Source organism: Eucalyptus grandis, chromosome 10 (genome assembly GCF_016545825.1).
Source record: "Eucalyptus grandis isolate ANBG69807.140 chromosome 10, ASM1654582v1, whole genome shotgun sequence".
NCBI lineage: Eukaryota > Viridiplantae > Streptophyta > Magnoliopsida > Myrtales > Myrtaceae > Eucalyptus > Eucalyptus grandis.
Window position 1 is genome coordinate 37,053,051 of NC_052621.1, and position 23,091 is coordinate 37,076,141.

Here is a 23,091-nt window from a genome sequence, read left to right on the forward strand (position 1 = left end):
GGCATATTGAAAAAAAAAAAAATTTTTTTAACCCAAAAGAAAAAAAAAAACGGAGTTAATCGCCGGGGGGCCCACTTCTTGTAGCCGTTACACGTATGGCCTCCACCGTTTTGCCACCGTGGCACCGGACTTTTTCGAAACATCACCACCCACCCACCCCCATTCCACCTCCACTTTTTCAAAATCAGTCGACCGTTACCCCTCCTCCCTCGCCCTTCCTCCATCAAAAGCGCCTGCCTTCATCTCTCTCTCGAATTTCGTTGCTTTTCACCACCGCACCCAACAGTGTGCCCGAACGAGAAGCGGAACGGCTCTAGATTTGCTAGACGTGGAAATGGCCGCCGAGTATTGCTTCTCTGAGGCGGAGATGGAGGTTGACGAGAGCCTCGGGTACCCGGTCGCGTACGCGAAGCTCTGCCGGGACCGCGGCGCCGGCCCCTACGCCCACGGCCCGCCGTTCGCCTTCACGCCTTACGCTCTCCCGCTGGATGCGGTAATTTTAAGTTGGCTCTTCTGTGTTTTTTCCTGTTCAATCAACAGCTCTTTTCTTGAAAGAAAAGGAATAACCTAGTGGAAATGAAATGATGTGAACTTGGTTTTTTCTGGGCAATTCTCAGTAAAACTGCTTGCCCAGTGAGCAAGTTAGAGTTTCCAGGGATTGAATATTCCTATATAGGCTCTCTGATTTTAGCTGAATCTCGCGGCTAAGCTGCAGAAAATTTGAGGGATCGCTCGATTTGTATGCTCCAGAGACCGATAACTAGCTGATTACCCTGTCCTGAAAAGGAAATTTTCATTGAGTGAAAACTGCTGCAATTACTGGTTCAGAGACACGGCTTATTGTGTTTTATTCTCTCCTGTCCCTAAAAGTATTCAGTAATTGAATGTGAGAATGTATAAATAATGGTTCGTGAACTTTGAATTTGTTTAAACGGAGTCTCTGGAGAAAATTCGCATTGCTGTGCCCTCATCGGTAGCTCTCAGCTTCCGCAAGAATCGTGCCTCCGCCAGTGAGCTCGATTCGATCCTTTTGTCGCCAACAATGGTTCGATTAATTGCTAGGATTTTATTAGTGGATCCAAAGGGTGAAATTCTTGATTTTGGGAAAACAAGTTAAAGTGTCTACTTGTCTCTCAATTCTCTACTCATTGAAATGAATTGCGTTGGTTAAATTTTGTTAAATGTTATCGTGACCGTTGTCTGTAAGTCTCGCTGCGTGTGTGTTGTCATGTCAAGAATGAATTATTTCACTGGGTGAGATCTTCATTGGCTATTGTTCCTCCCTCTTCATGCTTGGTTTTGTGACTTTGAAGGCTGCAATAGTGGAAGATTTGGAGCTGATGTTTCCGATAATCAACCCGAAAGCAAAGCCCACTGCCAAGCCGAAGATCTTTATCAGCCTCCTGTGGAAGCAACTTAACCATCTTGGGTACTCGCTGGATTTACCAGAAAATTTTATGAGTGAATTTACATCTAAAGTGCCAAGGAGTTTTCACAAGTTAGCAAAACAGGGCCTGGTATAATCATCTAGTCACTGTATGTTGAGATATAATGTCTCCTGATGCAGGAATGCCGGATTTGATCCTGCGGTAATTCGAGTGGACCCTTATGGGAATGTTCTCTATTATCATGCTGATTCAGCATCTCCTCTCGCCTGGGACATTGATCATTGGTTTCCTTGCTCAAGTCTGTAAAACCCCTCTCTCTCTCTCTTTCCACAATTTTAGATATGAACTATCTATTTTTTTCTTTTGGACGGAAGATATGAACTATCTATTTGATATGCAGGAGGTGGGTTGACTGTTCCAAGCAATTTAAGGATATTGCAATGGCAAGCTTGCAAGAAAAAGCATAACAAATTGGAATTGCTCGTTCCGTGGTGGGATTTTCAGTTAGGCGTCTCTGTGAATCAGTTCTTATCGGTCTTTGCTTCATCGAATTCAGATTTCAGGTAGTCATTGTACCATTATTTCCTTTTCATATCAATGTAAAGCACTAAAACTATGAGTACTCAAGGCGCATCCTTTCAATTTTTGGCAGGCACAGAGCGTTCTCGTTTTTGTTCTTGGAAGGTGAAAACGAAGAAATAAATGCCTCCCAAACAGTAGAATCACATTCTTTTCCTCAGCACTTTTTCGAATCAAAAGAGAGAGCTGGTTTAGCTCCGGCTGCCATTGTGGTTTCTCGGAAGGAGTCTCGTGATTCTTTTTCGAATTTTGTATCAACCGATCCTAACAGAAGACAGAGGCCACACAAGGCTATGATGGGTGAGTAGGCTTCCTCTCCACTTATGCTTTAGCGCGTTTCCTATAGCGGAAAATTTATGAGGCCTCTTTATTTTCATCTTAATAATTATTAGCTTATGTGTCTTACTCACCGACGGCCTACAAAAGAAAATTCACCAGAACATAATCTGTGTGGAACATAGGATTACCACTTGAGAACTAAATCAGCTTATCATATATAAGAAGATATGAGGTGAAGCTATTTGTGAACAGGAGAGAATCGGTTCTGTTTGAGACAATAGGATTAAAAAGTTAATTTGATTACCCTGAGGAGGGAAGGATCATTAAAATTTAATTTGTTGCCCACAAACAGGAATCTCACTTCCTTATGAATTTGGTTCGAGATTGTGATGAATGACCTTTGTTAATTTTATCGTTTCAGTGGCTAGTAAGCTCAATTCCAGCCCGCTGAAAGAAAATGAAAACCCAAACCAGTTGAGGAATCCATACCAGGAGATTGTCTTGGCTAGAGATTCACTAAGACGAAAGGACGAGGCAACAAAAATGCAGGCTGAGCTAGCAGAACTTGATGAAGAAGTAAACCAGATGAAGCTAAAGAATGAAGAGGAAAAACTTGCTATTCAAGACTTGGAACTAACCCTGATCAAAAAGAGGAGGAGGGCTGAAAAGTGCAGAAGACTAGCAGAGGCACAATCTTCATATAGAATAATGCTGGAGAAGATGATTCGAGATGCTATGCATCAGTAAGAGTTCTACCCCTCTTTATCATCTTACCTTTTACTACAATCCAATTATATATAATTTTTTGTCCGATCGCCATTTTGCTCATGGGAATAAACATGACTTTTGAGATTATAATGCAGTGATGACCATACTTTATTTTCTGTAGCAAATTTAAATTATTGACAATTTTCCTTTGGGCTTCAGGAGTGTCATCTATAAGGAGCAGGTAAGACTGAACCAGGCTGCAAGTAATGCACTAACGGCCAGACTTGAAGCCCAGAAAGCAATATGTGACGCATCTGAGAGAGAACTCCACAAAATCCACAGACACAAGGATGAAATTGAGCAACAGGTTCGACCCGAGTGGGAGCAAGCAAGAAAGAGGTCCAGAATGGATGATACCTTACTGATTGACGAGGGAGACAAAAAACCGACCTTATATTTACCAGGAATCAAGCCGAGGACACCATTACACAAGGAACTGAGACTCTTTCTAGAAGAGGAACATGAAGCAACCATAGCTCGATTTTCTCTCACTGGAGAGCAAAATCTAGAAGAAACACAACAGGGACGCCAATCAACTGCAAAAGATTCCCATGAAGAGAGTCCCGAAGATTGTCCTGCAGTGAAGAATGAATCTACAAGACAGTGCGAATCGAAGGTTTCAGGAGAAGGAGAAGGGAAAAGGCATAGCATTTTATTCCCTTCTTTACAAGAAACAGAAACTGAGGAAGATGGAGAGAGCAGGAAGCAACGCGGAAAAGCCAATGTTGAAAGATGGCTGCACATGCTGCTGGAGAATACTAAAGATGAACTGAGCCCTCGAAATGAAGAGGGAGGGAAAAGAATGGCCAGAGATGAAATAATCAGGAAGATGGACCTTAAGTTCCCACAGAGAGAGGAGGACAAAAGGTATTCAGATTCACAGGACGAAGCAGGTCTTGGAAAAGCTCAGGTGGAGAACACGCAGAAAGAAACTCAAGGAAAAGAAAGTGAGATAAAAGAAGAGACTGTTGAGACAACAGAGCTGATTAAAGCGCCTTATGTAAGAGGCCAAAGGAGTGAAGTAAGCCGCCACAGCATTGTAACAACTGGAAGTAGTGAGAACATTGAGGGAAAAGAGAGAGGAGAGAAGTCTAAAAAAGAAAAGGGGCTCGTGAGATCAGAGAGTGCAAGGATCCTTCGACGGATTCCATCGTCTCCATCTGTGATCCTGGGGCTGAAAAAGGGTGTAGACTGCATCAGAAAGAAGCCTATGGTAGTTGATGACTTTGACGGGGATGAGAATTATGATGCAGAAGGCAATTTCATCAAATCATCCTTCAGGACAGTCAGGAGAGCTGTCAAACTATAAACCCCTTTCGCTCAGCAGCTTCTTTATGCATTCATTTGTATTTAAAATATTCTGTTTTATGGGGTGCTCGCAATGACTCCATTCTATAAATAATTTTGTGAAAAGTTTGTATTTTATGTTTCATTTGTTCATTGAAACTGGTTGTGTAAGCTTGTTGATGGCTTGGTTCGATTTCAATATCCCAAGTTCTTGGCTATATTTTTTTTCCAGGAATCAGTTTTTGGCAACTAGATGTGCCGAGATTTCCAACTAATCGTCTGGTAATGTGAGATTGTCGACAGCTTGGTTCGATTTCTATATCCCAAGTTCTTGGCTTTTTTCTTTTTATTTCAAGATTCAGTCTTTGGCAACAAAATGTGTAGAGATTTCCAACCAATCTTCTGAACTTCATTTTATGCGTAACACAGTGAATAAAAACTAAAAGAACAGGGAAGCATATCAACCTCCAAAATTTGATACGTGTTAGATAGCCAGTAATGAATTGTACACTTAATTACATAAATGGAAAGATACAAGTTCAAACTGATGAGCTTTGTACTATCATGTTTCAGCTTCAAGAGCCAGCCAATTGTCAGACCATACACAATCCAGTCTTGATGGATCTTGCATGCTTCAATAAAGATGCTTTCTTTTGCGTGTACTTCCTTTGATTTCACATTACTAATTAGTTTTTAACCATGCGATGGCAAGGAAGCACAACTCACAGAGACTGGTATCCACAAGTATAATTGCAGTATGTCCTAGGAGAGATAATCAAATGAACTGAAAACCTTACTCTAGTTTCATCTACGTTGCTTGCTTTCCCCAGTAACCTTCATCACCACAAGAGCAAGCTCCATCCTTGAAATGGTGAAAATTTTCTGTATCCCTAATGGATATTTGCCTGCGAACCACCTTAGAAATAAACTTCACTATATCATGACAGCTTTGGCACATGTATAGATTCTTTGTCACCCGTATAGGCATCCCAGGAGCAGTATTGATGAGCCCAAATGCAACAGCTATTCTCTCACTGTGTCCGCAGAAAATTTCTGCTCTTGAAGCTTCAATCTTATCAATAGAACTATTGTCTAATCCACCAAAACCATCTATCTTCATTTTATCATAGAATCCCTCTATAACTGCATTAATTTCTGATTTCTGAGGGTGATAATCATCGCCACTGAGGAAAGCATGGACTTTCCCTTTCACCTCTATCCAACTGCACCCAGGATCCATAGTCAGTCCCTTCTCTCTCATAAATTTTCTGACTTTCGCAACTTCATCCCATTTGCCAACGTCAGCATAAAGATTACACAACAGAATATAATAGCCCACGCTCTTTGTATCTTTTTCAAATATATGCCGTGCTGCAAGCTCACCTAGATCAACCTGCCTATGAATTCTACACGCATTAAGCAAGGCACCCCATATGGCTGCATCTGGAGCTACTGGCATTTCCTGAATAAACTCATATGCATCCTCTAATTGCCCAGCACGACCTAGTAGATCAACCACACATGCATAATGCTTCAAATTAGGAGTAATAGAGTATTCATACTGCATTTGCTGAAAGTATTCCAACCCTTCATCAACCATTCCAGATCTGCTACAAGCACATAACAGTGAAATGAATGTAATTTCATCTGGGCATACTCCAGATATGTTCATTTTATGATAAAGATCCAAGGCCAGTGACCCTTGTCCTCGTTCTGCATAGCCCGTCAAAAGAATATTCCAAGATGAAACATCCCTTTCATGCAAGTTAAATTGATTCCATGCAGATCCCATCCGTCCACACCTAACATACATATCCAGTAATGCGTTGGGCAAGAAACCATGGAATGCCAGTCCATTTCTTAATACATGTGCATGAATCTCCTTGCCACACATCAAAGCTCCTATTCGAGAACAAGCAGATAGGACAGAGATCAAAGTAATGGCATTGGGCTCCAATCTGAGTTTCATTTGCCGAAAGAAAATCAGTGCCTCAAAGCAGCGGTTGTTGATCCGAAGCCCAAGGATGATAGAAGTCCATGATATGACATTTTTCTCTGGAATATTGTGAAAAATGTCCAGGGCCTTGTCTATGCTTTTGCACTTGGAGTACATGTCAATGAGAGTGTTCGCAACTATTGAGCAGGAGATGAGCCCCGTTTCATTTGCAAGTTCGTGAAGCTCAGTTCCCACGTCCAAACGGCCTAAAGAAGTACAAGCAGAGAGAACGGTAGCTATAGTAATCTCATCAGGTGCCACACCAGCTTCTCCCATCATTTTGTAAGTCTCTATTGCTTTCTCATGAAGCAAATTATCCTCGAAACACGAAATCATCGATGTCCAAGAGACTACATCTTTACATTCCATTCTAGAGAACACATCCTCAGCTTCCTCCCCCCGCCCAATACTTGAGTAAAATTGAATCAATGAATTAGCAACTGAAACATCAGCACCTAATGCTGTTCTTATCACATAACCATGAATCTCCCTCCCTATCTTCCCATCCATAAGAATCTCACAAGCAGAGACCACACTAGTCATGGTCATGATATCAGGATCAATGCCACATTCAAGCATCCTAATGAACTGCCTCAATCCTTCATAACATTCCCCATTCTCTATATACCCAGATATCATTGCATTCCATGAAATTCGATCTCTTCTGGACATTCTATCAAATACTAAACGCGCACTCACAACATCACCGCATTTCATGTACATGGTAATCAAGGCATTAAGAACATCCACATCCGATTCGAACCCGTGTCTAATAACATGCACGTGAACCTCCCTCCCCCTAGCCAAGTCAGGCACACCACCACAAGTCCTCAAAACGCAAGGAAACGTATAGACATCAGGCTTTATCCCGACCCACAACATCCTATGGTACAAGTCCAGAGCCTCGTCAAAGAAACCATTTTTAGCATACCCGCCAACCATGACGTTCCACGAGAACGCATCCCTCTCGCTCATCCTGCCGAAAACGTACCAGGCGTCGGCCAAGTTGCCGAACCTCACGAACATGCTCAGCAGAGCATTCCCGAGCCTGATGCTCAGCTGGGCGTACGCCTTCAACACGTAGGAAAACACGAGCGCCCCTTCGTCGCGGGCCCTCTTGTGCTCGCACAGCCTCGAGAAGGCGATGAACGAGTCTTCCTCGACGCCAAGCTCCGATCTTTGCATCGAGTTCAGGCATCCCAGGGCCTGCTGGAGGTCCCCGCGGAGGCAGAGCTCGCAGAGGTGGGAATTCGGGTTCTGGGTGTTGAGCGAGCTGGCGCTGAGGACCGACACCTCCCGGGACTTCCTCAGGCCAAGCTGACGACTTGCGGGGTCCGGCGGGAAGCGAACGGTTCTGGGATGATGGGTCTGGTGAGAGGAAGGATTGGGACGGTCTCTGCGCGGAGGAATTGGGGATGTTTTAGCGGGGAGAGCCATTGTTGAAGGAGCAGAGCATGGTTTCCTCTTGGGTTTTGCGGGAGGTTTTTCTGCAGGAAGCGGCAGAAGATAAAACCGCAAAAGCCACAGGAAGAAGAAAATACAAAACAAAATTTAAAAAAAAAAAAAAGATGCGTTCGTGGGGGTTTGCCTGGAAAAATAATTATTAAATATTTATCCGTGAGGATTAGTCGAATTTTTAAAATCAAAATCAATTTGACTGACGTGAACTTTTTATTCGACCGTATGAATATAATGTATTGCAATATTTTTTTTTTTCTCAAGATATCTTATGTGACATGCTAGGGCCCCAAGGGCAAGTTTCAAAACCCATCGAGTGCTGAAAAACTGAAAATTCAGCACTCGATGAGATTACAATTATTTTGATAATCTAGTTTTTTTTTTTTTAACTGGAAAGACTCTATTTAGTTTGAAATCCTCTCAGTGTGGTAAATAAGGGAGAGGTTAATTAATCCATATTATAGCGAAAATAATTGATGGCAACTAAAATCTTGGTAAATAAATCGCTAAAACATACCAATAAGGGAAATTAATTCAAATGGTCCATAAATTTTGAACCAATATGTAATGTAGTTTATGAATTTTTAATCTAATTGATATGATCCCTTAACTTTGGCCGAATATGCTATTCAGTCCATGAACTTCTAATTTCGTTTAATACCATTCCTCAATTTTTAGTATATGTTCAATTTAATCTTTATGAATTTTTTAAAATCAAAATCAATTAACTAGATGTAAATAAAAATTTAGGAATTACATTAGATCAAAGTTCATGAATTTGTGTCAGTATCCCTACAACTAATTGTCATCGCTACATCTTTGGTGAGGAATTAGTAAAATTTAGCTATTACTTTTGAATGATCGACGTATTAATTTCATTTTTGACACCTAAAATTTAGTCCTAAAGTTTCATAAATTTATTTTAGTTTTATCAAACAAGCTCATGATCATTTGTAGCATAATCATTGTGAATAGATCAGACAAACCGCATGCCATCTGTATAGATGGGTTCACTATTTTTAATTAGCTCGCGTATAATTCCATATGATTTGCTGGATACAATCCCTTAAGATCTACTGCACTTGTTAATCAAAAGGGAAGATCTATTAAACTTGCAAATCCTACAAGTTCAATGAGGAAACACAATAACTGGCATTCTCTGAGAGTGAGAGCTGATCTCCCAATTATGAATTCAAAGCTTCTCTCTGTTTTCCCCTCTACAAGCCTGCAATTACTAGTAGCCTCAAATCCCTACCGATGAAGAATTATAGATACAGGGTTTGAATGTAATACAAGTCCATAAATCAGAAAGCACCTCATCACAGGATGCCAAAGGAACTTCAAAAATGCTCGAATAAGTAACATTTTCTTCTTCTTTTTTGTCCTCCTTTTGATCAAAGAAATGTCCTATGTCTAAGGTTCTAACTCTGCTTCTCATCAGCATTGGCCGATGATTATTCTTTCTTGCTCAATGGTACAAAAACATGTGTGTGACAGAATCATGATGATTTGCCAGTGGAGTCTCCTGCTGCTGGTTTCACTGTTAAATCGCTTGCAAGAGACCCATCGCCGCTCTCATTTTGAGCCACAACCGGTATCTTAACCGCAGCTCTCTCCAGCTCCTTCTCAAGTTCTTCCTCCTGACGTAATGTAGTGAACTGGGCATCGAGAGACTTCGCTGCAGCTAACCATGCGAGCACGATCACCATAAGTATTCCTCCAAGGTATGGAGTCGAATTGGCGAGAGAGCCGAAGGTTAAGATCATGAATTGCTGAATCAGAGCACCTCCGGATTTCCCCAGCGGATTGCAGACGACATCAATGGCTGCTTTCCCTTTAACCTGAAGCAAGCATTTGAAAATTGCTGAGTGAATGATAGGGTGGGAGGTATAAAAATCTACATACAAGTTTTAGGTAATTTTCCAATGTTTCCATTTCTTATGAATTTCAACAGTCCAAATCTTCTCCTGCGACAGCTTTGGCAATAGTTACGAAGCAAATTTCCTGTCCATACTTTCATAAATAAAATGACTGAAATTTAAAGAGGAAAGTGACAGAGAAAACTCGTGTGGGAATGGAAGTAATTAATCTGAACCTTGGTGTCCTCGTCCAAAGGAATATAAGCCATTTCCTTGCAGGGGTCAAATAAGCTGTACTTGGCGCTCTTGCTGAAAATATTTTGCATGGCACCAACGTACACAGCAGCAAGAAGAGGAGTCATCCCGAACTTCGCAAGAGTTGGTACAAGTGGACCGCCAAACAAAACCAGAGAAAAGAATGCGACTCCTGTCACAAGCAGGACGGTAGGTGTGATCTTGGCTGCAACTCCCCATCCATATTTGTCGAATACATATCGACTCAGTAGCATCATTATGAAGGTAGCTATTCCAGTTGCAGTGGAGAAATCGCCCATGAAGGAAGAATACTCATTCGGACTAGGGAACTGCAAGAAGAGTGGAAGGTTCAAAAGTTACAAATCAAAAGAACCTATCAACAATGAGCCAGGAAGAGAGAAACTCCATCAAGATTTACCTGAGCTTTGAGCTTGGATTTCCATGTGACCTCAACCAGATTGATGCTAATACCATATGCAACAACCAATGTGGCAAGATCTCTGATGTACCTTGAAGACACTAAGAATTTCAAGCTCTCCATGGTTCCCATCTTGGGTTTTTCCTGCGAGATTAATGGAAAGTCCGATCAGCTTACTTCACTGGCTCTTAACTGATAGCCCAAAAACTAGGATGTAAAAAATATACTGATGTAGAGGATTACCTTCTTCTTCTTGCTACGAGATGGAAGAGGAACAAACGTATTCACCCACCAGTAAAGACCGCAAATAGCAAGCCCCATTACCACCACAATACTCATCATCCCTTTCAGGGAGATGGCCCAACCATCAACACCAGGAGCTAAGTTCTTCCTCATATTGGAAAAGTACTTGACTGTCCGGCCTGAGAAAATAAGAGCAACATTTGCTCCAAGTCCAAAAAGAGGGTAGAACTTTTTGGCTTCTTCCACAGTAGTTATCTGCAGAAACAGCATATCTGGAGCATTAGCACACAGTGTCGAGCTAAAAAAAATGCCTAATTAATACACATTGACCCCAATTCATCCAATATCAGAAACGAGAGTTAAAATGGCACAAAATGACACAGACAATTAGAGCAGTAGCAGTAAGATTAATTGCCTAAACTAAGCTATTAGCATAATCTCTTCATCCGAGGAATTAGAGAAGGCAATCAATCACAGAATAACCCCGAATTATTTGGTCGCTTAGAACAAAAGCAGGACATCATTCACTCAATCTCCAAGTAATATCAGAAAAAATCCTAGAAAACGCAAAAGTTAGAATTTCTAGGATAACAAAACATAATATTGACTAATGGGAGCACAAACAATCTATCGATCAAACACCAAAAGAGATACTCTGTCGTGACTCAATCAAAACACGAAGCGCCCCCTCGTCAAACAAGAGGGACACTCATATATGACTCATATACCTTAGAATTTTACAGAAACAAGACACAACTTAGGTAGCATATGAGATTGTGATATCTATTTCCTTAGGATTAAACTTATGCGAGACTAAGAGAAACAAAATGCCTTTTGAATCGATGAAAATTTCTACACACAGCACAAAATGAGATCCACTGGCCAGAACCAATGATAGAACTGGAGTAGATACGCTCCCATTCACAAGCCAGAAAGATATGGAACTACATAATATCTCATTCACTAGGCAGAGAGATTTTCCCTTCTTAAGTTTATAACAGCATGATAAATGTTCCTCACCTGATTGGCAAATCCCCAGAAGAGGACCGAGACCACAACACTGCCCCAGAGCTCAGCCATAACGTAGAACAAGCAGAAGCTCCATATCCTCATAATGGCAAGTGGACCAAGAAACCTCGGCCCAAGCATTCCAAGAAGCTTGTCCGCAAGAGCTTGAGGGTGAATATAGCTGCTGAGAGGATAAAGAACAAACCCAAAAGCCCCAAAGAAAGCAATGAAAGGAACAATCACAGAGTAGAAGAGAGCCTGCTTTGACAGCATATTGGACAATTTCGTGTACCACAACATGAATCCAATCGCCATAGGCAAATTGACCCAAGTTTTAAGAAACGGTATGATCTCTGCACTGCTTCCTTTCGCTGTGACAACCAACACATCTTTTGTGTCCCTAAGGATTGTGTAATTGAACAATATGCAAAAGAACATTAACCCGAGTGGGATAATCTTCTTGAGCGTCACAGCCTCCATGCCCAAGAACTTGGGCTCCTCAGGCTCAGCAAACAAAGGCTGCCCATCAGCTGCCGCAGCTGCTTCAGCCTTGCAAATATGAAAGCTCCTATTTTTCTGGTATATTCCACTGGGTTTCGAGATAAAGCCATTGAATCCCTGAAACCCATTGGAAGATAAAGGAAACCCAGGAAGCGCTTGTGGCTTTATGGACAAAATTCGGTGCTTCAGGCCTTGAGATGGACTGAGCAACCTGCTCCTCGGGTTTGGTGGGAGAGATATGAGACCTCTGGTTTTGAGAACAGCCTCCATCTCTCTCTCTCTCTCTCTTTGGTTCTTCGAGAGGAGAACGTGAGACGAGAGAGACGAGGAAAGGGGAGGGAAGAGATAAGGTGGCTGGAGAAGATCAATTCCTCAGAGAGAGTTGTGATAAAAACGATAGCTTTTATAGCATTCCACGCACAAAACCCTCGAGGTTTTAGGACACAGCGTCGACATACTTTCGGAGTCCCACCATCACAAAGCTCCTTAAATTATGCTGTAAAAATGACAGCCCCTCCCCTTAAGTTCTGCCAAATCCTACTTTCTAAGGAAACTCTGATGAATTCGACGGCAACCTCTTTAAGGATTATAATAGCATTTTTTTCCAGGACTCACTGCCGTTGACCGAGTTGCCGAACTGGACTGCTCCAACGAAGTTTCCTTAAATCCGCGTGCTTAGTAGGTGCTTAGTAGGTAGGTAATTAATCACGTGATTCCAAAGGGCATACGCGTCATTATATCTCAAAGAGGCTTTGTTAACATAATAGTCTTTGAATTATAGAATAATGTTTATTATGAGTTATAAATTAATAAATTCTTAAAGATATGGACTTCGCAATAATTTATAATAATAAATTGTTATTCTTACGATAAATTAGAAATTGTTGACCAATTATTTTTCATATATATCACGGTATTGATTTCGGCAAAACTTAGATTCTATAAAATTTGATAATTAGAGTTATGAAAATAAGTAAATTTTCGTGTGCATGAACTTTGGGCTGTGATGTATCTACCTTCAAGAAATTATCTCTTACCTATCTTTAAAGTAAATCATTTTAGATACACCGAGCAGCGGTAACATGTTTTCAATTGATCAACGTAAAGAAATAATTGAAAATAAAATGAGAACATTTCAATATAAAAAATAATAATAACGCTATAAAAACATCCACGTTAACTTTACGTGCGTATAAAGTTGCATGAATTGGAATGGGATGAGGAACAAAAGTGATAAAAAGCTAGAAACCATCCACATTCATTTAATGGATAATCAAGGGAAAATTACTAAAAACATCAAAGAATTGTCAACATCGGTTTTGGTCATCCCAAGTAAAATGATTAGCATTGACTTGACTACCACAATATCGATTTCTTACCAAAATTAGCTGAAATTACTAAATTGATAAATCGTTGAAAGGTTGAGGATTAAATTGGCATAATTGAAAGATCTATAATTAATTTGACAAATCATCTAAAGATTTATGATTGAATTGGTTAAATTAAAAAAAAAAATTATGTTTGAATTAGTATAAGTATAATAGGTCTATGGCTTTTTTTTATGATAATTTTTTTCAATAATTAACATGAGCATCCAATCCAACTAGTGACTTTTGTCAACTTGATATTGATGTCATTCTCAAAACAATTGGGGGAATTGAAAACTGAAGAAATCAACGGATGAGAATTGATGTCAGGTGGATTGACAAAAGGCGGGTCACTTGAAAACATTCAAGAGGAGCTACGAAGAATATCGATCTTGTACGTGTAGGTTTCGGATCGTTCAAATATCCGTATGGATCTCTTTGTCCAATTTAGGTTCGGAGGAGATTTTTGGGATTAACCAAACATGTGACTTGATTTAAAGAAGAGATTGCGACCCGTAAAGAAGGATTTGATGTTGCAAAACTAGATGCTTAACACTAGACATTCGATTCACGTATTGATATGAATTCCACAATCTTGTTCCAATATTTTGACTTGCTCTAGTAATTATATGATGCTCTAAGTTTAATGGGAATCGATAAGAATTATAAGTGCCATTGTTTTTGCGTTTACCTAAATCTCGAACCTCGGGTTGATATATTTTCAAGAATTTGTTGACAAAACAAATCGAGGGATAGCTGCCTTGATTGGATCACAGACTTCCCCGTCAAGACTCAAGATGTCCAAATAGTAATAAAAATAACAATGGAGTAATTAGTTTAACAAGAGCTTAGAATTAAACCTGCTCAATTAATTGGCCCGATTTACTAATTCGGAAAAATCACGACACGCCATTATCTCTCTGTATTTATATAACACGTCATTCCTCGAAGAAATAAATTAAATCTATTAATGTTTCCTAAATATGTATTCTAAAAGTATTATATCCTCTTGATGTGGTAAGTTTTCTTCTCGATGGTTGATGTTCCAAAGAAAAGGCTCATTATGAACTTTTTGATGAACAAAATATATCATCAAGTTATTTTCCATGTCATAAATTAATTTTGTCAGAAATATATTACTGAAGTTATATATTGTCTTGCGGTTCTTGGACCTTGGCTCGTCACCCTCGGGACTCCGTCGGTTTTTTTTTTTTTTTTAATTTAAAAAAAAGCAATAAAGCCAAAATAAAATAATAAATAAATACATAAATAGATGGGGAGACAAGACAAGCCCATCACCCCCACCTCGGTAATCGGAAGCACGCGGCCCGACACATTATCGCCGCTTAGGTCCGGTCATTTTTACCATACAAACAGGACATACTTGCGCCAATGATCAACACTTCAATCCACTACCAAAATTCGAGTACTTTCAATATGAATATCACAATTGGAGTGAGTTCGCATAAGAAAAGAAAACGTTATAAATAATTCTTAAATTTTAATTTAATATACAATATTATTCTCGAATTTATAATTTATTCAACGTGATCCTTTTACTTTTTTTTTTCTTTTTACCTGGGGAACTCGCGCATTGTACCAATACGGCAGCCCAAAAGGCCCGGGGTAATGAGGGGTAAATCCTAGAGGCAACACATGCTAGCCACCACACACATGCCACCGGATAAATCACCCTACGACGCTTGGAAATCGAACCCCTCCCCTTGCATTAGGGGGAGAAGCTCGTCACCACCAACGCCACTCGGGTGGGTGGTTGTGATCCTTTTACTTTTAGTATCTATTATGGGGTTTGCGTTTGGTTGCCGATTTGCATGGACTTTGAGTCCAATGCAAATGTTGAAAGCTTAAAGTTAATTGGGAAAAATGCGGTTGTGTTTGGTAAAAAAATTTTGCAAATGGATTTTGAGTTGAATGTGTGTTTGGTAAAAGAAACTTTCACAAGGGGCTTTGATGGGTATTATTCTTTCTTTTCTTTTTTTTTTTTTTTTTTTTTTTTTGAAAATTCAGCTAAACCCTTCGCCGACCGACGAAGGGTCGGCCGCCGACGAGCCGATCCGCACCGGCGGCCGTCGGCTAAGGTCGCCCGAGGTCGGGCGACCTTCGGCGAGGGTCGCGCGACCAGGGCCGCCGGAGGTCGGGCGACCTCCGGCGGCTCTCGGGCGGGTCGCCCGAGGCTCGGGCGACCTCTCGGCGGCCCTCGAGGGGTCGCGCGACCCTCGCCGAGGTCGCCCGACCTCGGGCGACCTCGGCCGATGACGCCGCGCGCGGATCCGGCTCGCCGGCGGCGCTCCTCCACGGTCCCATTAAGGGTCGTTCTTTTAATTTAAAAAATAAATAAATATAAGGATAAAAATGGAAATATGAAATATTAATGAGGGTAGTTTAGGAAGAAAATTTTTTTTTCAAAGATTAAGGGAGACTTTCACTTGAAAGCCTTGGGGAATGGTTGCCAAACACCCTATTTTAGGATGAAAGGGTTTGGGGCTTGGATGGGAACTTAATCCAAACGCACCCTATATCTAATTCTTGAACCACATGAAAATGGTCGATATTGTTATTTTATTAATCTAAGTTAATGTAACTTGCTAAATTGACTTTTGATCCTATACTTTTGAACACTGGACCCAAAAAAAAAAAAATACGCGTGGATTATTCACGTAAGTTATGTAATTCAAATCACGATACAATTCCACGTCATCAAATAATATGGATAATCATTTTTACAAAATGAACAAAATAAATTAATTAAAAAGGATTACTTGAATCCATGTGTAATGTTTTTCCTTTTTTTGTCACCGTTCAAATTTATAGGATTGAAAAGTAAATTCTATTGACTTGAATTAATAGAAGAATGATATTGGATATTTTCATAAAATTTAAAAGCTATATTGAATATTTACTAAATTTTCAAATGCCATGTTGAATAAATTAAAAGTTCGGAGGTAATACTATACATTGGACTAAAATTTAGGAACCTCATTAAATTTAAAAGTTCACGGGCAACATTGTATATTGATCCAAAGTTTAGAGACTGTTTGCCTAATTATTCCTCTAAGAAACCTGTCCAAACATGATTAATTCAAGACCGGTGATGCCTAATATTTCATTTGTAAGAGAGTGGATGAGCGAGAGATCCTCTAGTAAGCAATATCCGGTACGGATCAGAAAATTGTGACCAGGAAATTGGTGTTGGCGTCGTGGCCCGACTCATCCAAATTGGGCCCACCCCGAGGTTGAAATTGCAACATTACGAGCTCAAGAGCCCTCATCTAACTTCCCCCCAAGCCCTAAATTTTGTCATTTGGGTCTAGCCCGAGATATCGGCCCGGTCTCGAGAAACCCAGGCATGAGAATTTCCACGAAATAGGCCTTTTTGGCATTGTTGTAGGCGTAGCCATAGAGAAATCCCTTTTATGGAATTATGGTAAAACGAATTATATATATAATTTCTTTATAATGATAAGATCACTTTAATCATGGACCCTTCCACGAGTTTTGTCCTTGATCCACTGGCAATAGTAGAGAAAATTGTAAAGGTACTCTGTATTCCGATTAAGCTTAGCCGATTTACTTGATGAGCGTATTACGTTAGAATGATGTGGAAGAGAATTTTCAGTTCTAAAATGATAATGAATGTCATTGGATAATTTCTTACGACACTCATCATTTGGTTTCAATAAGATAACTCATGCTTGAAAGCTTACTACTCCAACTTTCACCTACCCTACTTTTCTTAAGGTCTTACCAAACATTATAGTGGGAAAATAGGTAAAAGGGCGTTTCCCAAGTTAGCCGGAGACAATTTATGAAGTGTGAGACCTTTGATTTCAATTTTCCGACATTGGAAGCATTAGCCTTAGCCTTGGTCAAAAGGTCATCGTGGCAGGCCTAGATTATGATGTGTGACGCACGTTAATGGAATAAATGATTTTGTGGCGAAATTCCCTGTATCTGAAGGTCCCTTTTTTCTTTCCTCTTTCCTCTCTTTTTTTTTTAAGGGGAGTGACATCTGATTCATGGTTCAACTCTTTCCGATTTTCAATCAACGTCATCTAGTGCGAATTATCAGCTTTTGTTTCAAGAATGTCACGACCAAGCAAGCAAGGCGATTAGTGGATAAATTAAAGATTGGACTCGCTATGTCGACACTGTAAAAAGTTGTACGCACGAAAAGACTCGAGCGCTAAATTACTGACACATAAATTGTTTTTTATTTCAGTAACTATATTCATCAAGGTTTTCATTCCATTCCATAAATTCTTGTTTAGAAAAAATATTTTAGGCCAACGATATCCCTTATAAGATTCCTTAAAGATATAAAGCCCAAGCATATTAGGCCAGTTATATATGCTACAGACTCACTCAATGGAGTTGAGGAACATAATAACGCACGGGCTAGACAAAAAATACCCGTTTGATAGCCTATATCTCCGATTTAAATAATTAACCTTTGAGATATTTACTTGAGTATTTCGATTCGCCACTCACCTAATATGTGGAATTATTACATAATTGCCTGTAGATATGCCATTTACATATTTTAAGCGAACTTCCTCGAAATAAATATGTGTGCACATTCACTTTTATGCATGGCCATAAAAAAGAAGTTATATATGCCTTTGTAGGCTGGATCCTATTCGGGCAACAAAAAAAGAGAGGAAGAAACAGCCCTCACCACAAATTTTTTTAAGAGGGTCCATTTTTTTCATATCAAAGCATTAAATCGGTGGCCCAAAACGATTCTCCTCCAACTTTATAGCACGAGAATTCGATCCCGTACCGTGCGCCACATCTCTTTCTTCGAACCTGAGCCAAGTTCCAAGGACAACGTACGTTTCCTTCTGGCCCGTTGAAACCATCATCGGAGTCTATTGGACGCTAAAATCAACCTCTCGAGAGGAGAAAAAAAAAAAAGGGGGGGGTCATTGGTTATCGGGGCACGATGGGAAGGTTAGGGAATGAAATGGCTACCTAAGACGCACTTATGATATGCAACAAAAGATGAGTGGATTTCATACCGTTGGACCAACCTGGATGACACCGACCTCTGTATTAAAAAAGACTCCAAAATTCAAACATGAGCATAGGAATATAGAGAAGGTCATGTCAAATCTTGTGGGGCTATCATCCGAATCAGCCCAAGCTGGAAAGTCTTCCCTAAGGGACCACCTCATGACTCGATGTATTCTCCGAGGCAGCAAAGTCGTCCTTAGCTTTGATATATTTTTGCACGACAATTGGGAGGAAATTATCTTTCTTTTTTTTGGTTTATTTTAAAAAAAAATTAACTATGTGACAATTATGGAATTCAAATTAATCATTGCTGAAAAAGAGAGACGTTATGGTTCAAAACTTCCCTCCACAAGAATCTTGAAATTTAGCACCATTCTTTATTTTGCCACCTACCTAACCAATGATGCGGATCTGTGATTCGATAGGCCTATGTTGGTCCACACAAATCACCCTTTCCAACTCAACAGCTGCCCTAGTTCGGGAGGTTAGGGATGTTTGTCATGAATCCATTTCAAAGTTGTTCTTACATACAAATCATCTTTTGATGGATTCTTCTGCGTTTGGTCCATTGAAAATAATCGGTCAATGAAAAATCATTTGTTGTTAAAAAGAAAATATTGCTAGAATGTAAATTTACCAACCTGAAAAAGGAAAAATATTTTTTCTTTCTAGAAAAAGGATTTCTTGAAAAGAATTATCTTTTGTCATGAAGTTTTCTTTCAAGCAGACCAGCCCTAATCGTCTACGTAAAGTGATAGCGGCTGTCTCGGTTTAACTGCCTTATCTACCTACAGGGGAACGTGGAGGGCCCAAGGCAACATCAGCAATCTATCCTAAAGATCGGATGACTATGGATGAGACGGCTCATGTCCAATCGTGTCATGCTATTATAAACTTTGCTCTTTTTTTCTGGTCCAACCTTACGTCCCATTTTCATGCGCCAACCTGCCCCTTTTGTCTCCTCGAGTTTTCCAAGAATTCCCTTTATTTTATTTTATTGTTTTTGTTCCCAAAAATTTGTTGATTAAGAGGGAAAAAAAAACCAAAATGACCGAGCTGTCCTGATATATAAAGCGCACCTTTTTGTTCGTGATCCAACGGCGCTGTGCCCAGCCCTTTGAGCTTTGTAATCCGGACAATGCGGTCCAGCTCCGCGAGGAGAGATAACAGCTTAGCTTTGCTAACATCATTGGATAGAACGAAGTTTCGTCAAATACGATGAAAGTGAGAGATGCACGCTGTTTTTTTTCCCGACGCCCGGGATCAAGACCGGCCTCGACCGGCCGTTTTCCAGCCCTGCTCGGACAGCAAAAGCCGAGCGAGACGCTGCCACGGGGCGTAATCTTACGGAGGCCAAGGAAACACTAGTCATGCAAGAACCAAAAGGTTATCGTTTGCTTAGCGATCTCATTAATCTCCTGCGCACACTTGTCGCGCAAGAATCGATTTTTCAATTTGGAAGATAGCATGGAAATGGGATAATAACGCAAATGATCCATAAATTTTGAACCAATGTAAAATATCGTCTATAAACTCTTCATTTATATAACGTAATCTCTAAACTTTAACTCAATATACAATTTAATTCCTAGGTTTTTAATCTGTTTGATGTGATTTTGGATTATTAATAAATATTTGATGCATTCCCTAGGCTATATAAAGATGTTTGAAAGTTCATGAACCACATTAAGTATTTGATTAAACTTCATAGACAATATAAATTATAGAATGGCGTTATATATTGGATAAAAATTCAAGGAATTCATTGAACAAATTAACAGTTCATTAATAATATTGTGCGTTGGACCATTTGTGCCAATTTTCCCCATTTAAAATCTATGCAGTTGGTCAAATTAATCACGTGTCTACACATTGAGATAGCTTATTAATGTAGAGTTCTCCATAAATCTCGAAGAGCGATTACACTCGCATTGCACACAACCTTTTTATCATGTATTGAAATGTGAATGCTCAACATTTAGACTTAGAATGACGTGTCTGCATCTTACATTGGCTTGCACACTCGAAGAATATTTTTAGTTAAAGATAGCTCGTCTATTTAATAGAGATTATTTATGTATTTCAAAAAGTACGAAAATATAAAGAATCCACCGTGCATGTATATCTTAAAAAGGTAAATTACATCGTTCTTTCGTGCACCGTGAAGCAATCGAAACCTTTGATGTCAGGATATATTGAAACATAAAAATTCTTTATGTTTGAGGAAAAGCAGCACGACACCAGCTCTCTCTTGAAGATTGTTTTATCCAAAAGGAGAAACCTCCCTTGGAAGTTCTATTGCTGTACAGGTGCACATACGGAGGGACAAGAAGATAGAGAAATCGATTGCCCAAATTATGGCGCGCCTGCTAACGAGATCTATGTGATTAATTATTATGGTTAAGAACTGAATAAAGTTGAACAGACAAGTACTAAAGGGAGAGCACCTGCCTCGAGCATCATAAGATGCTAACGCTTTTAGTACAATCATTCCGCAGGAGCTAGGTGGCCGGAAGCTACGCAACGGTGGACGGGCCAAACGATGCCAAAGACAAATCGCAACCCGACATCCTAAGAAAGCCGCAGAGAGTTAGAAAAGCGGAAGGAGCTTTTTGGCCTGAAAAATAGTGCCAATTGGCATGCGTTTCGGATTCCCAGAATATAACATAAACTATTTTTTCGTGTCGAACAGAGATACTAATCGAAGTTCGAGTTATTTTTAAGGTTAATATAAGGAAAAATTCTAAATCATACCGAACGTGACACAAACACCTCAGACTTTATTTTTGTATCGCCTAAAATACTAAACTTGCCGATTATAACACAAATATCCAATTTTTTCACGTGTCATATAAACCTTGGAACTTATATTAGTGTGATGAATATAGTCCGGATGGAATCGAAATAAATGGTGTACATATCACACATCTACAAATTTTGGGTATTTAAATTTAGAGTTTTGGGTGACAAAAAAAGTTTGGAATTTTCATATCATAATAGATGGAATTTGAACTTTTTATTTCGTTTATGGTAGTTGACCTCATTCTTACGATTGACATTGATGTGAAATGGATCAATATTAATAGCCAGAAAAATTGATGACGTTGAGTTGAGATGCGAGTGGCTCCTTTCACAAAGAGAAATCCTTTTTTTTATTAAGTCGAGACAAGTCAAACATATGTCGCGAATCAATGAAGATTTGGCATGCTCTAGGCTATTCAAATCGTCACAAGACTTGCATTCAATAGAGTTAGGCCGAGACGAGAGCTCATTGTACACACCGTGATCAAACAGTCCATATGAGCCAACAATTCACGCGTCTGGTACCGGCGTACGCCTGAGAGCAGAGGCGGGGACAGCGAGGAATCCGCCCTGTGGTGGCGGGACGGCAGGGGCGGGCCGGGGAGGGGACAGGGGGCGGGAGAGCGACGTGACCAGGGAGGAGCATGTGGGGGGCAGCACGGCGCAGATCTTCCGGTCCTGACCGGGATCCGTCTCTGTCTCAAAAGTCCAACGGTAGGCAAGCCCCACGCCACCGGGCCACCACCTTGTCTCGGCCATCGCGCCGTCCCTCTCCTCTCCAATTCCTCGCCGTCCCTCGCGCAATCTCTTCGAAATTTTTTCAATCTGATTTGACTTGATTTTGTTTTATTAAACTAATCAACTCTCCAAGTCCCCACTTTAATATCTAATTTTCTCGTTGCTCAATTGCTGCACGCCTCTATTTAATAATTGGGTTTTTTCCCTCAGGTTTGAAAATTAGTGCTCCCCCTATTTTCGATTTTTTATTTATTTATTTAAAGCACGCAGTATTTTGCCTCGTGAACGGATTATATGGTATGACACGGTCATAATTAGTACTATCCTGATGTAATTTTTCGAAAGAATTCGTGAATCACTGGTCAAATAAAATCTTTTCAAGTGGACGGTTCATGGTGTTTCTCGCATGCAAGGTGAAAGTAAATAGATGTAGCGATTGAAAGCCAAAATGTACACCTTCTAGGAGCGGAGCCCACACTATTATGCTAACATTGTCTGATCTTAATATCTATCAATCGAGCCGCTTTTTCCATTTTTAAAAGAAAATATCCCCTGTGAATTCATTTGATTTTAACTTATACAATTGAATTAATTCTCTCTCTCTCTCTCTCAACCTATCAAGAAAACAAATCGACAAAATGCAATTTCACGGTCGGTACGGTCCAAGCAAAAGCCAGTGATACTACATCACTTTTGCCACAAAATAATACCACGGAAATTCGACTCTTTTTTTCCGGACAAGCGGACCCCTTGATTTTACGCAATCACTTGGAGGGGTGAAAATATTTTTACCTAGAAAGTGCAATCATGGACCATGATCTCTTGTCTCGACCATTGCCACCTAACCTTCACGAGAGCTCATCTCGTTCGACGACGGCTTCCATTTCCACTGATTACAAGACCAGAATCCAAGCCCAAAACGAGCTTATGCGCCTCAATGAGAAAAAGGCAGAAAATTCCAGGAACAAGCCAAAATAGAAATTTCCATACCAAGAATTAAAAAAAGAATGTGGAAAAATCAATTTTTGGAAAAATCTCCCAACCACCTCGGAGCACTTCTAGAACTCCTAATTAGGAATGACCATGTCGTCGGGCTCTCCCAAATATGAAA

The 23,091-nt window shown here is 40.1% G+C and overlaps 3 protein-coding genes across 4 annotated transcripts; 1 reads left to right on the forward strand and 2 right to left on the reverse strand.

Annotated features, from left to right (window-relative positions):
* The first annotated feature begins 182 nt into the window (after positions 1 to 182).
* On the forward strand, positions 183 to 4,572 carry LOC104423146 (myosin heavy chain, muscle). Its single transcript, XM_010035607.3, has 7 exons — positions 183 to 493; positions 1,314 to 1,429; positions 1,568 to 1,686; positions 1,789 to 1,951; positions 2,041 to 2,267; positions 2,668 to 2,989; positions 3,174 to 4,572. The coding sequence occupies exons 1-7, from the start codon at positions 335 to 337 to the stop codon at positions 4,321 to 4,323; spliced, it is 2,256 nt and encodes a 751-aa protein (XP_010033909.2). The 5' UTR covers positions 183 to 334; the 3' UTR covers positions 4,324 to 4,572.
* A 189-nt stretch (positions 4,573 to 4,761) lies between these two features.
* On the reverse strand, positions 4,762 to 7,802 carry LOC104423148 (pentatricopeptide repeat-containing protein At1g15510, chloroplastic). The gene has a single exon (XM_010035608.3). It carries the CDS (start codon positions 7,732 to 7,734, stop codon positions 5,110 to 5,112), a length of 2,625 nt encoding a protein of 874 aa, XP_010033910.2. The 5' UTR covers positions 7,735 to 7,802; the 3' UTR covers positions 4,762 to 5,109.
* A 1,038-nt stretch (positions 7,803 to 8,840) lies between these two features.
* LOC104423149 (plastidic ATP/ADP-transporter) lies at positions 8,841 to 22,585 on the reverse strand. Of its 2 annotated transcripts, XM_039303845.1 has the most exons (6): positions 22,574 to 22,585; positions 11,551 to 12,326; positions 10,531 to 10,785; positions 10,288 to 10,431; positions 9,851 to 10,198; positions 8,841 to 9,596 (listed from the first exon to the last, which is right to left on the reverse strand). In XM_039303845.1, exons 2-6 carry the CDS (start codon positions 12,307 to 12,309, stop codon positions 9,255 to 9,257), a joined length of 1,848 nt encoding a protein of 615 aa, XP_039159779.1. In that variant the 5' UTR covers positions 12,310 to 12,326; positions 22,574 to 22,585; the 3' UTR covers positions 8,841 to 9,254. The 2 variants fall into 2 exon arrangements, with proteins under 2 accessions (XP_039159779.1, XP_010033911.2); XM_010035609.3 differs by lacking the exon at positions 22,574 to 22,585 and having other exon boundaries at positions 11,551 to 12,550.
* Between the last annotated feature and the right edge of the window lie 506 nt (positions 22,586 to 23,091).